The sequence below is a fragment of the Patella vulgata genome, chromosome 5 (genome assembly GCF_932274485.2).
Source record: "Patella vulgata chromosome 5, xgPatVulg1.2, whole genome shotgun sequence".
In the NCBI taxonomy this organism is placed as follows: domain Eukaryota; kingdom Metazoa; phylum Mollusca; class Gastropoda; family Patellidae; genus Patella; species Patella vulgata.
Genome location: NC_065883.2, coordinates 79,264,413 through 79,279,843, shown reverse-complemented (window position 1 = coordinate 79,279,843; position 15,431 = coordinate 79,264,413). Strand labels below are relative to the sequence as shown.

Below are 15,431 nucleotides of genomic sequence, written 5' to 3'. Positions count from 1 at the left end.
TGTCTATATCCCACTGTTTGACTTTATCTTCTTTGCAATTCCACTCTGTCAGGAATAAATATAGGATCTACCCATACTATCAATATAGCTAAAGTCGGCTTTCTTAGCAGCGTCAATACATTCGGCTTTACACTTGTACAACACACGGGAATGTGCCAACTGGATGACTTTTCCATCTAGTATTCCTTTGTATTCCCATCGGTAACCACCACCCAAAGACCCTTTAATCATTCTCATATAGGGGCAGTTTGGTTTATATTTAGCATGTTCGTGGAATGGATCGTCGAATGGCTTCCAATCCTTCAATATCAATTTACAACTGAAACACTGCACACGACCATTATCCCCGAAATAAACAAATCCGGATTCGCTTAACTTGTAAGCTGATGGATGAACATGGGTCCATTGGTTGTCAAACGTGGCTAGACGATTATTATACTCAATGTACTCAGACATGACCGTCTAGTAAATATGCTTGGTGTGGTGTGTGGGGTGTGTGGATGTGTGTATGGTGTATACCGGGGCCAAACATCTGAAGGTACAATTACCACAAAATTTGTCCTAGCGAAATACCTGATGGGTGTGTATATGGTGTATATTGGGGCCAAACATCTGAAGATACAATTACCACAAAATTTGTCCTAGCCAAAATAACTGACGCCAAAATAACTGACTGCGTGGACGAAATGGTATCGTTGTCGGAAAAGTCGCATTGAAAGACGTTGTGTGACGTAGCAGATCTTGTGTTTTTTGTACACAACTACCGTTTGTACTATACTCTGGCCAATTTCTTTTGCAATGCTTCTATTATTGTATTATTGTGATTATTTATAAAGTAGAGTTGTGATAAGTTTTCTCAGTACAACAGACATAATAATCGGTTTCTCTCAAAGAACAGACTTGGAAAGAAATTGAAAAACGTTTCTGTGCACAGCCAAATTTCCCTGTTAGAAGTTCGACTCAATTAAAGAATTACTGGCGTCATCTTAAAAGAAACGAAATGAAGCTAACGAGAACGTCAAAGAAAAGGCCGGGTGAAAGCGTAAAAAATGGGGCTTCGTTTGGTAAGTAATTAAAAGCCACTTAAAACACTATACTATGTTAAAACGACACATTAGATGCATCGGTGGATACGTTGTTTTGTGCTTGAAAGATTTAGATACATTGCAACAACATAAATTATTCACATAATTAAAATATTGATATGTCTTTGTTAGACTAAACTATTTGGATATTTTCTTTTTTCAGATAATACTGAATACTGTGGCGGTCGCCACGGTGGTTATGTAGATCCGAATGTAATCAGTCAGCATCCACTCGACATCATTTCCGAACCATTCAGTGTAAATAATAGGACATCTGCGCATGATTTAAGACTGGCATTGTTAAATGCTAAGATCAATGCTATCGTGAATGAACATAAACTTAAAATGGAGATTCTGCGACAACAAGTCATCGAAAGATAATAAAACCCCATTACGAAATCCAACGAAATTCTAGAGTGGCATACCTAAAACGTATTGAAAACAAAACACATTTTGTCATACTGGCATGGTTAATATGTTGTTTTTATATATATATACGACATAATCTTTTCGATTTTAAATTTCTGATACCGTAATGTGTATAATAAAGATTTCATTTGAAAGTATGAATTTTGTTAGTTTTCTTGTCCCCCCCCCCCCCCAATTTGTTTATTGTTACTAATGACACAACGAAGACTAAGTGTGTATCTAGGAGATTATTCCATATTTTAGATGCTCTGACAGTGAAAAACATATTCTGTCAGCACTTGAAGAACAAAAGATTGTATTGCCAGGGGAGTATGGAAATCGAAATTTTGGAAAATAATTTTTAATTTTGGAAAATAATTTTTAATTTTGGAAAAAAATTTTAATTTTGGAAAATAATTTTTAATTTTGGAAAATAATTTTTAATTTTGGAAAATAATCTTCAATTTTAAAAAAAAAGAAATAAATTAAATTTGTAGAATAACTTTTTAATTTTATAAATTCATTTTTAACTTTATAAATTCATTTTTGATTTTATAAATTCATTTTTAATTTTATAAATTCATTTTTAATTTTATAAATTCATTTTTAATTTTATAAATTCATTTTTAATTTTATAAATTCATTTTTAATTTTATAAATTTTATAAATTCATTTTATAAATTTTATAAATTCATTTTATAATTTTATAAATTCATTTTTAATTTTATAAATTCATTTTTAATTTTATAATTTCATTTTTAATTTTATAAATTCATTTTTTAATTTTATAAATTCATTTTTAATTTTTATAAATTCGTTTTTAATTTTATAAATTCATTTTCAATTTTATAATGACATTCATTTACAATTTTATAAATTCAATTTTAATCTTATAAATTCAATTTTAATCTTATAAATTCAATTTTAATCTTATAAATTCAATTTTAATCTTATAAATTCAATTTTAATCTTATAAATTAATTCTTCGTTTTTTTTGGGTTTTTTTTTAAAGTTCATTAGAGTAACAGATTATATAATAAGGGGGGGGGGGGCTTAACTGCATTTAAAAAAAATGGATGCTTGGTTTACTACTATAAGGGAATACCCTGTCGTCCTTGTGTTGATAACAGACGGTTGTACATTCGACATACTTCAGCCATTTTAGTACTTCCATTTGATATCACCAGCACACAAATAATATACCTTTCAAACTGGGGTGTCGTTATTTGTCGAGATGGAGTTACTTTTACGTGGATAAACTTAACTGGACTTCGTCGTTCTGCAAAACTGCAGATATTTTAGTCTGAAGAGGCATTTTTCCCTATCTGAACATATGGTCATTCTGTTGCATGAGGCTATATTTATTATTAGATGATTATTTACGCACATAGGGATGTTCAAGACAATATGAGCTATATGGTTTGGAATAAGCTACCCCTTTTATTCACAACTTATATGAAACGGGTTAAACATTATTTGGAAATTTCCCCTTCACCGACATTCATTGACAAATCTTTCCCTGTCTAATACCTTATACAATTACTTCCATTCCCCATAACGCGATACAGTTGATTTCCGGCTTTAAATTGAGGTTTCTAGATGGTTTATTATGAAACTTAAAAAATAGGCATGTATCATTTTCCTCGCCGCATTCACGACATATGGAATATGCACCTCGAACATTTGAACTTTAATAAAAGTGCAATTATCGAAATGTATATATATGCCGTTACATTGTCTAGTACAAAACATATTTAAAATTCACGGTTCAAGTCAAACAACTCGGAAAATCACCGTTACAATTGATTAAACACTGAAGAGATTATTTAACAAACCATACTTCACGAGTAAATATCTTTCGAAAATAACTAAACATCATTATAAATCTATGTCAATAATGTTTAATCTCTCCAATGAAATGTTTTTATACTTGTTTGAAATAAAACAGTGGTATATACTTATGTGCATCTTACAGAGTTCCCTATAAACTGCAGATATTTTATTATATCAGTCTGAACAGAGATTTTTCAGTCTGGACATATATATCATATAGTAATATTTTTGTCCAGTCACATATTTTATATTCTCTGTGATTTTTAATGAATGCTTATCGTATCTATGCACAGATTGGTAAGATTTTTCCATGAACGTATGAATTTTGAAGCGTTGTTTTTTGTTTATTCACTTACATTCATGGTTATTATATCGTGGAAACGTTATGCTTTATCCCTGTTATGTATATTTCCGGTAGATTATTATAAAATTGTAAAATTTCATATAAAAAACAAACTTGTAACTTTTATCTTTAACTTAAAGATACAGTATGTAAGATTTCGATAAAGAGCTAGCCATTCTTGCTATAATAGTTCGACAATAGATAATGTAAAGTGAATAATTTGAAATTTTCATTCCAATTACTCTATTGCGAGAGAAGATATTAGCCTTTGAAGGTTTGACAAGACGTTGCAATAATTGCAGCCATTAAAATATGGCTGAACCGTTCTAATCTATTTAATATCTGAGAAATCCGAAGCAATCGAGAGTTGATTATGGCCTTGGATCAGTTAATTATGGCCTTGGATCAGTTAATTAATGTCTAATTAATAATTTAGAAAACATTTCAGGCCTAAAGGTTGTCCTGCAATAGGGAAATATAGCCCTTGCATAATGTATGTTTAATGTCTACATCTACCATTTATGGAATATAAATTTGGTATTTCTATGTGATCAACATCTTTTTTCCATATCTTTAAAAAAAATGTTGGTATTTCTATGTGATCAATATCTTTTTTTCCATATCTACAAAAATTATTGTTAAAGTAGCTAAGTCTCTAACTCAATATCATCAAAATCTTCGACATTGAAAACACGAATTATTTGTCAATTCAAATCAGCATTGGTCTTGTGATCTTACAAGGAATAGATGAGCTTCTGATATCCAATATTCAAGACAAAAGAAACATTTTACCATTGGTACACGAATCGTGAACCATAATGCGTTTCAGTGCCATTTGGCACAAGGGGCTCGAAGACCGAGGCTAGACATATTCCACAAGTCATGTCAATGCTATATTCTTATATGGAGAGCATGCGCAATAAATACCATCGGTTTAGACTGGAATAACCAGACGCTAAAGATCGTCATTCAATTGAGACTTTGGCGCATTTCGCCGAACATAACTGATTAGAAATTACGGTAAAAACAGAAACGATTGAATGTAAATCAGTTTATATACATTCACATTACCTTATTATATTCGTTGCGACCCATTTCTGTCAATTTCTAGGTCCCATAAATATTAGCGATTTAGCTCCTTTAACGTTTTTTATAGTTACTGCTGATGTATTAATGTTATAGTAAATCAATGTCCGAATATAGGTATTTCTTATTGCAACAAATTTCCCCCGTTTGATAAGCTAATCACAATTGACGTTTGGTGTGTGATTGATGCAATTTGAGAAAATTATTGATAAAACTGCTATTTACTCTCAAAAATGACCAAGTATGAAATACAATAAAATGAACACATTGCATGTATAAACTAGGATGATAATTAACAATTAATTTATTTCTTACAGGTTTTGGGAATATACGGTAACTCGAATGATTTAGTATTTTAGATAATATTATTCACGGGGATATTAACGCTCAGAAATTTGCTTCCTAAACATTTTTTTGTGTGGTTTTTATTTTCAAAATAATGGAATATTGAATGATTAAGTATTTTAGATAATATTTTTTCACGGGGATGCTTTAAAAAGCTCAAAATGAATATTACTCGAAACTAAACGATATAATAGTTGCACACGCGGCTATATCATTTACTTGTGATATTTCAAGAATATAATAAGTTACGTGTTTCGGGCTGAAAAGGGAGTTCAAATAGATAATGAAAATACATAAAGACAAAAAAACCAATGACATGAGTAACGGAGCGTTCTAATCACCAATTTTTGAGGAGAAAAAAGAGTAAGGTTGGTATGCATATTTTTAAAAATAAACGACCGTGGAAGAAATATATACATTTTGTAATAAACAACATGAAAAGGTATTATTCGTGCTGGTTGTCTGTCTTTTCACCATTACATGTGTACTGGAGCGTTCTAATCATCATTTTTGAGATAAAGGGGAGTAAGATTGGTATGCATAATTTAAAAAAACGACCGTAGGGGGGAATATATACATTTTATAATACAACAACATAAAAAGATATTATTCGTGTTGATGTTAAAGTCTGTGATGGGGTGTTGGGTGTTTGTGGGTGTGTGCGCATGTGAGGGGCGGGACCGGGGGGGGGGCAAATTTAAATGACATCTACTAGTTTTCAAAGGTTCCACAATTTGAAAATTTGTTTTGTCTAAAAATATTTTGGCAAGAAGTATAAAATATTCCCCAAAATAAAAAAAAAAGTATGAATTCTTTCTTTGAAACAATAAAAGTCCAAATAAATAAATGATTTCGACAATTGCAAACGAGAATTTCTAAATTCGCCATTTCGTAAAACAGGGTTAGTTTATGGGGCCACCGTCTCATTTTAATCGAAGTGAACCCTGATGCAATTTACGATAGGTTATAAGATGTAGCTCTCACTAATCCAGTGATTGTTCTAAGGACATCAAGATTTACGTTTTCAAGGTACAGGACCTTGGTTTTTGTAGTACACTCATTTCGGAGTACGTCCACGTATTCTAATAATAGGCGACATTAAAGCCCAGTATATTGATTCTAGATATTTTAAACTTCTGACACAAATCAGTCCTTTTATAACGGAATAATTAGTATGAACAGCCCCATTACAATTACTAATTCTTAAGTTCTTTGCTATCAGTTAACCCAGCTCCAGCACAGCAAAGAGTGTTAAGAGTGCGGTTTAATTTTCTTGAGAAGGTAATAGTCCTTGTTTTGTGTGGATTAAAGTTGATTTTTCAACTTTTTGATTTTTTTTTTTGGGGGGAGGGGGGAGGTAATGTAATTGCAGTATGTAAAGATGCGTTCAAGAGATTTCAATATTCAAAGAACAAAAACTACCCAGTGAAGATTCTTTTATTTTGATTTTGAATGAAAAGTCGTTATACTCTTCAAAAAAGTAGGGGATATTGCAATGAAAATATCTATGCAGTTGTGATATGATAAATAGTCATGGACATGCTCTAAGAGTATGTTCACAGATGAAGAACTTATCACCCCAACAGAACCACGGGGGGGGGGGGGTTCATTGTCAAATTTGACACTTCAAGGATGGGTTGATGAAAATTCTCGCCTACTGGCTTATCCTATCCATGTTTGCTTTCCTGTCGATTCTTGCATAAGATTTCCTGTTTATGGTATCTTTACTTTAGTGTACTACGTTTAATTTGATCGGGAGACGTGTTCGTCGGCGTCAACGTCAACCAACAACACGGCAAGAATTGGCCGTGGCACTGCAAGATGAGTGGGTCAGATTCCCCAAATCGTGATTGGACGGTTCATTAGGAGCATGCCACGACGAATTGCTGAATGTCTGAGGATTGGTGGAGCAATTACTCGTTATTAAGACAAAAATCAAAAATGTAAGGTTTCTCTAATTGGCAACTGCGACGATTAGTGTTGGCTGCGCGAGTAACGTGAAAGGTAGCACGCTGTGATTGTCTAAATCTCCCAGCGTTAGTGAGCGTTTGGCGCGTACCTTTATCAAGTTGATAAAGACTCTAAGATAAAAACCCACGGAAAAAGACTTGGGAATGTAAAATTCGAGAATTTATTGGGCTTCGATATTTATGATAAATAATCAGTGATTAAAGACAACATCGTCTTGTATGTGCAATGAATTCTCGGTAATCTAGGGTTACCGCTTATTTTATTGCTCAAATTGAATATGCGGCAGTTTTCGGTTTCATCTCTCTATTTCACCATTTATTTATTGATAATGGTTTAGTATATTTAGATTTAACTTGTGTTGAGTAAATGGTCTTTGCTTTTAATCTGATTCCGTCTTTTTATACATAAAAATTGAGATATATGTTAAATTTAACGTTAAATTTTGGTTGATATTGCCAGAAAACATTTATAATATACAGATAATACTATTATCTGTGTAAATTCATGGTTGATTGCATCCATTGAGAAGTGTATGTTCACTTTGCCGTTACAACTATTCACAAGGGGGTCAGTCACGCGTGCCATATCGTCTGCTATCAAGGAGCCTCTATGTGGTTAAGTCGCCGGTTCGCTAGCCTGCAGGTCGCACGTTTAATCCCTGCATTGGCCGAATAACTTCGTCGCGATTGTCTGGCCTCGCCCTCGTCCGGCTACGACGAAAAACTGAGGCCCGTGTATTTATTGGCGTACAAACCCTCCTTTCCGAAGCCTATCACATCCAGGGGGGTCGTTCCTCGCAAGTAAAATTATCTCAGGTGTGTGTATGTGTGTGGGGGGCTGGTAACTGAGTGGAAGGGGGAGGGGGTAACCAACCCCGGATAAACAATCGCAATCCAATCAATGGTCGATCTTAACATTAGCCCTTAACGCTAGACCACGCACGACCTGACCTCAGCACGAACCCCGACGCGGCTGTCTATAAAGGGGCAACCCCACCCCACTCACCCCCCCCCCAATAATCAATGCGTGACCTCCAGCTAACCTCGTAACAGAAGTCAAATGAGGTCAAAGGATAAACAAGAGTTCATTATAACAATACCTATTCATCTATATTCATATCCCCATTGTTCGGATAACAATACCCTATTCAATCTATTGAATAGAACAAAGGCGTCAACTCTCCTTGGTAAAAATATGGCCAGAAGGCCACAGATACTACTAGTGGAACTTTGATCTTTCAGGGTAAGTAAATATAGATGTGCCAGAAAATAACTTGAAAGGTTGTACGCTATTAAACTCTATTAATTGATTGGGAGGGAGGGTGGGGTCTTAAATGACAAAATACAAGTCATACTACGACATTCCAGATATCACACAGAATACCACTGACACGTAGTTTCATTTACCTTTTCAGAAATGTAAATTATATTCTGGTACATTTAAATTTACATACACTGTAAAAAAAAGTATTACAGTTCGGTAACGCTAAATACTATTAAGTTAGTGGGGGGGGGGGGGCAGTTGGGTGACACTAAATACTATTAAGTTAGTCGGGGAGGAGGATTTAAAAAATAAAATACGGGTTATCGTGTATTGCATGAGCGGTAAGAATTTATTTCTTTATCCCTCTTTCAATATATTACTTATTCCCTGGAACTTTCATGATTACACGAAATATGTCGCTAATTTCTGAAAATAGACTACTTTCAATTTATTTTCTTTCTCGAAGGCCCGGCCCGATTTGCCATACTACGCACGTGGTTTCACTAGAGTTGCGGTCATTGAGCGATTTTTCTTATTTCATATTTTCTTGCTCGATTCTGCTTTATTATATGGTGACTTATATTTTTTATATGCAAGTTTGATTTCCGCTCATAATATTCCGGTTCGATGGATTTCGAAAAATGTTTTTGGAGAAATGGTATTGAAGACATGTTTTTGGAGAAATGTTTTGTAAGATTTGTATTTGGAGATTTGTATTTAGAAATTTGTTGTTCGAGATTTGTTTTTCTTTGTATTTCTCTGATGAAATGTAAATGTGGGCTAATTTTTGATTTTCTAAAATAAATTTTATCTTTATATTGAAATACAATTAAAATGTTTTTTTACAAATCTGATATGACAAATGTCTGATTTGTAAAACAAATGTTGACTTTGAGATACAAATGTTAATTTTAGTATACAAATGTCGAAATACGACAACAAATGAAGAAAAAGGAATCAAGGACTATGAATTATTATCTAAGAATTAAGGGCACTGAATAAAGAGCTGTTTTGTCTTCCATATTATCTCACTGAAAGGTTCCTGGGTTAGTAATCACGCACATATTGATAACTAAACTAGTTGACACATCTCACCCACAAATAAAATTTTCATTTTTCAGTAATCCTTCAAGAGTTATTTGTAATTTATAGATGCAAATAACTGATAAATTTTGTATTTTTGTTTACAATAAGCTTCTATATTGTTAGATATAATTATACTGTTAGCTGTATTAGAACGTGTAGCGCCTTTGTTTTTGTTTTCGTTTTAAATAACATTTGAAACTTTGACTTTACCTAATAGATAATGATTTATTAAATATATAAAACTTACCCAATACAAAATATACATAACTGAATATAAGCAGACAGATTAATACTCTATCTATAGTCAACATTTTATTCATCAACATTGTACCATCTATAATAATATTGTTCTTGTCGACCAATTCTCCTCTACTATGGCCGAAACCTAATAGATAATGATTTATTATATATATACAACTATAATAATGTTGTCTGTATCAAGGTCAACAGGACGTCAACAGGATGTTATAGTGTTGGTGTCTACATATGTGTAAAGAAAGTTCTCACGAAGACCGCGTGTTAGATAAAAAAAATCCCCTGCTCTGGGTGTAACCTTTCCGGTGTCAAGGCCACAACTTTGGTGGTGCTTGACAATTCCAGAGATAAGAAATACGTATAGTATAACGAGTGCAAAACAATAGAAGATTTTCACGCACCATCGGCACAGTATAGCCATTTTTATACGCCCACATAGAAATGTGGACGTATATTGCCGTCGCCCCCGTCCGTACGTACGTCCGTCCGTCGTCCACACATTCTTGTGAACGCTTCAACGCCAAACGTTATCATCCAATTGTTTTAAAATTGATATATGTTGTTTACATTAGTGAGACGAAGAAGCCTATTTGATTTCAATAATTCCCGTTTATAACGTCTAGAGTTATGGCCCTTGTTTCACTTTGTTGAACCTTGTGAATGCTCTAATGCCAAAAGTTAACATCCGATCTTTGTGAAATTTATATGCAATATTTAAATTAGGGAAACGAAGAATTTCAGCAATTTCCGTTTATTACTTCTAGAGTTATGGCCCTTGTTTCACTTTATTTAACCTTGTGAAAGCTCTAACCCCAAAAGTTATCATCCTATCTTTCTGAAATTTATATGCATTATTTATATTAGTGAAATGAAAAATATCAGTACCCCGGACTTTTATACAAGCTTTTCGACTGAGTACACCCTGGTTTCCATAACAACCTACAAGAGAATGTTAGTCAGCTTTAAGCCGTGTCCAAACGTTTCTACCCAACCAATTTTGTTTTGTAACATTGTCTCTTATTTTTATTTTATTTTTTATTTTGCGACAATGCACGTGCTCTAATATCTTTTCATTTACAATTGATAAAAAACTTACTGCGTGGTGTGTTTACAACAAATGTAATGGGTTCACGAATATAGGTGACAAAATGAACGTAAAAGACTGTGTATGCTCTCATCAGTTACACCAACGATTATTTCTCACGGACAATATATAAATTGTAGTTGGGGTTGCCTAGTGGCCTGAATATCGCGCTTCGAGCTATGCCGGTATGTAACTTGGAGATTGGGGTGGCTTCTCAACCTCGTCGGTTTTCTCCGACAGGGAAGAAACTTGCGCGTGCACTGAGCATAGTAAAATAAGGGAACTCGTCTGCGATATCACTCTCTGTGGACACGGACGTTAAACATTTTTAGAAGAAGAAGAAGAAGGAAGAAGAAATCTTGTGGTTGGTAGCGAACACAAAGCCAACCAAACAACCATTTTGTCGTGTACATAGGCCTTAACAACCAACATCTTGTCAAGTTATATGTACTACACGGTGTTTTTAGTTTTCAAGCCGAAATATCAGATTACAGCAACATGAACAACTACTTTTTGTTTAACATATAGATGAACGAGACGTTAACGAGTACGTTCTTACTGAATATTCTTTAATAAATATTAACCTAGATTACTATTGGTGTATAATATATAATGTAATGGTGTTTTGGTATATGATATAATTACAATAAATATTAACCTAGATTGAAATGAAATGAAATGGGGTTTAACGTCCTACTGTTCTGCTCCGAACTGGGCTAATGAAGACGGGTATACGCCATACAGTGTGCTATGAGGGAAATTTTGCCCGGACAGCAGCACTACGGCCTACTCTTATATCGAATTCCAACTGTCAAGGGATCTTTTACGTCAACGCCAATGTGTACACGGGACCTCGGTTTTTCGTCCCATCCGAACGACTAGACAGCCGTCCATGTCAGGCCCTCCGCCCTGCATCACTGACAAGGGGAACCGCGCCGGAAAATCTGGATGAACTTTCTCGGCCAATGCAGGGATCGAACACCCGACCTCCAGGCTAGCGAGCCAGCGCCTTACCCACTTAGATACGTGATCCCCATTAACCCAGATTACTATTGGTGAATAATATATATATAGCAATGTCGGCAATGGTTGGCAATATCACGCTCGTCCTTGCTGCGTCTATTATAAACAAACGTGGTACGCGTTGCCCTAATCCTGAACTTTGACTTGGAAAAAGCAGCTACAGGGTCCTTGTTTGCTGTCTTTTTGGGTCAAATTCCGGAACCAGAAGTGCGATAGGTCTGAAACTGGAGGACGTGGCCCAGAACGGTCCTACAAACTGAGCCGTATAGTTCAAAGCCCCCAACCTCGTTCCCTTGCGGCTCCAGAGCCCCCAATGGTCCTATTTCAATCAGAATTATACGAATTATGTAAATTCTGTACATGCTATGTATAGAAGATAGTATTCATCACATGTGATGTCTGTACAGACATGTCCATTGTAATTCTATACGATTATGTGGTAAGATAATTATGATCCATGTGTCAATCCATAATGTTAGTACATTCCAGAATGATGACTCACATGTCACACTTTCAATCATAATTATGATCCATGTGTTATTCCATAATGTTAATATATTCCAGAATGATGACTCACATGTCACGCTTTCAATCATTCATTCCATAATGTTAGTACATTCCAGAATGATGACTCATATGTCATACATCCACTCATAGTGAATATCAAGATGGTCGTAATATTTGTTTGTTCTTTTAAGAGAACTCTTTGTAAATCTTATTCTGCTAATAAATACATTAAGGCTACACAAATAAAATGTTGTGGTTTTCAGACAGTCCTTTTTTTTAAAAAAATGACGCGGGAAGGAGTTTTTTTGTTTTTTTGTTTTGTCAAAATCTAGTTGGTTTTTCATTTTAAGAAATACACCAAATTATTATAAATTTAATATTTATTGAACTCGTAGTAAGAAAAATAAACAATTAGTAAGAATTTGAAATAACGACCGAATAATTCTGTGACTTCATGTAGATTAACTCCATGCAAAATGTTTTCAAATCCGCCTATTTTTATTCAGGTGAGGTTTTCCATTATTGACAAATTGAAGCATATTGTATGAAAATGATTGAGCATTTTACATGATAACAAAATAGCTAAATAGCTAACATTAACATGCTACCATATAGATAAACAAAATAGCTAACATACTACAATATCACTATCACATGGGTTTCCAGATTAATGTACTACCTCAAAGAACTGTAATAACAAATTTGTATGTAACTATCGGCGGCGTATAAAATATATTTGAATGAGTCCGAAATGTACCGTAGGCTCAATTATCAAATATACATCCTTGACAATCATTAATGATTCTGGATAATCATACATTCGAACACATGATGAATAAATCTAGTGCCTTGAAACATGATGTTTATGAGAAGTCATTTAGCCCAATAGTGATCCTTTGACCAAATACTATCCAACCTCGTGGGTTTTCTCAGGGTCCTCCGGTTTCCTCCCACTGCTAAAGACAGCTACGCACAAGCGAATTATTGAAATTAAATTGAACCATGTGTTAGCCCCGAAATAACCTAGTTTGTGTTGAGTGGACGTTAAATCCATCTCTCTCTCTCTCTCTCTCCATCTCTCTCTGTTCCGGTGTTGTTTCCCCTTGGCAGTCTAGTTATTTGGATGAAACAAAAAACCGAGAACCTGTGTACACACTGACAAGGGAAAACCACGCCGGGAAATCCCAATGAAATTTCTCGGTCAATGCAGGGATCGAACACCCGACCTCCAGGCTAGTGAGTCAGCTTCTTACCCACTTGGCGCTGTGGTTCCACATACCCAATGATATTGCGAGAAGAAATTAGTTTATACCATTCTATAATTCTTGTGCTCTACTAAAAGATCACAAATTAAGGCATATCCATTTAGTAGTGACTATTGTCAACAGATGCCACAATGGCTAGGCAGTCATTATGTAGACTTTTGCTTACCTTTAAGCCTGTCACAGTGCTCAGTTCAGGGTTAATTCGGCAATAATTATTTCCCCTTAAAAGGGATTAAGGACATCTCTAAGCAACATAAATTCATGAGTCTCGCTTTCATTTATTTTGAATTGGTTTTATTAAATTATTTTACAGAGAAGCACAAAGGACGCATTCCCAGTTGAAAATATACAGAAAAGAAATTGAGAAGAAAATTAGTGAAATGAATGAAATGATGATAGCGAAGTTTGGTTGTATTGTTGATTTAGAAAAACTAGAAACTGTTGTTGTTAATCGTGGTATCGAAGAAATGAAGGAAAAATTACGAGTGGCAGAAATCCAATGTTCGGAGGAAGTCAATGAATTATCTGTAAGTGTTTTGAATAAATTAAAATAATACACACACATCCCCCACCCTCCATCCATCAAATTAAGTAAGTCCATTGTTGAAAACCGCCAGCCACTACTTGGTAATCTGTTTATGGGGAGGGGGGAGGGGGGATGGCCGAATGGTTAACATGTGCAAACTGTATCATAAGGTCTGTCATAGATTCAACTGGTGTGGTTTCGATTCCCCGGTTTTACGTGGGTTTTCTCTGGGTCCTCCGGTTTCCTAGCTCCTGCTGCTAAACACCCCTACGCGCCAAGCGAATTATTGAAATAAAATTGAACCAGGCGATATTCCCGAAAGGACCTTGTTTGTGTTGAGTGAACGTTATACCCCATTTCTCTCTCTCTCTCTGTTTATGGACATGTACTCATATTACACGTTGCTTAGTAACCATGCTCAGAGCTAGGTTACTTGCATAAATATCTTGTAACATATGTTTTTAGCATAATGTAATTGAATCTATTTATAGTCAGTCTATTTTCAGCTAATCGTTAGTGAGAAGAAGACTCGTATAACAGAATTAATTAAAGATAATACACATAGATAAGAACAACTGTGTATGTTCTCAACAGAGAAGATAGATTGCCAGCCGACGAAACATACGCCCACAACAGCTACGTCTTCCGGGCAGTCAACAAGGGTTGTCACATACTTTGTCGACAAGATATTTCAAAGTGATCAAGGGCCATAACTCTGGCTGTAATTATCGAATATCGCTGAAAATCAATAGGGTCCTTCGTCTCGGGACCTTAAACACTGTGTGTAAATTTAAAGTCAACCGGATATTCACTTTAGCCTATAGAGCGTTCACAAGAAATTGTGAACGACGGACCGACGGACGGAAGGGGGCGACGACAATATACGACCACATTTCGATGTGGGCGTATAAAAACAGATTTAGACAAACAGTTGATAGATGTGTTATTATTGGCATACAGTTAATTATTTGATTACATATTCCATCCACGACACTGCTGTGTTATCTACATATATTTTATAAATCTACAAAATATTATTTATATTTTAATTGTATATTATATATAATAATTGTTGTTTTATAAAATCATTGTACATATATGTCAAACATTTTTATATCACACACAAAATCAAAGATGAAAATTAAAAAGATGAAACATTCTTAGCTGTATCTTGTGTTTAGTAGATAATTTACAATTAAAGAATTATTTTTATCTCTGAAGGACTAACTTGTCTATGTTTAGATCATTAGATCTGTCATTGATTCAAGTTGTGGTTTCAATCCAACGCTTGTGCAAGTCAAATAGTGGGTTGGTTACCTAACTTCAAGATTAAACTTTTCTTAGTCCCGAA

The 15,431-nt window shown here is 34.5% G+C and overlaps 1 protein-coding gene and 1 long non-coding RNA gene across 9 annotated transcripts in view; one reads left to right on the top strand and one right to left on the bottom strand.

Annotated features, from left to right (window-relative positions):
- Positions 1–15,431, bottom strand: part of LOC126822673 (multiple epidermal growth factor-like domains protein 6) — a 114,679-nt gene that overhangs the window by 80,976 nt on the left and 18,272 nt on the right. Inside the window, exon 1 of one of the 8 annotated variants that reach the window (XM_056101124.1) lies at positions 9,668–9,800. The exons of the other annotated variants lie outside the window; for them this stretch is intronic. Coding sequence (XP_055957099.1) covers positions 9,668–9,746 — 79 coding nt within the window. The 5' untranslated portion in view covers positions 9,747–9,800. Of the gene's footprint in view, positions 1–9,667; positions 9,801–15,431 lie in introns of those variants that run through there. 8 annotated transcript variants of the gene reach the window in all.
- On the top strand, positions 690–1,651 carry LOC130012939 (uncharacterized). The gene is made up of 2 exons (XR_008788150.1): positions 690–1,064; positions 1,249–1,651. It is a non-coding gene; the product is annotated as an uncharacterized LOC130012939 (long non-coding RNA).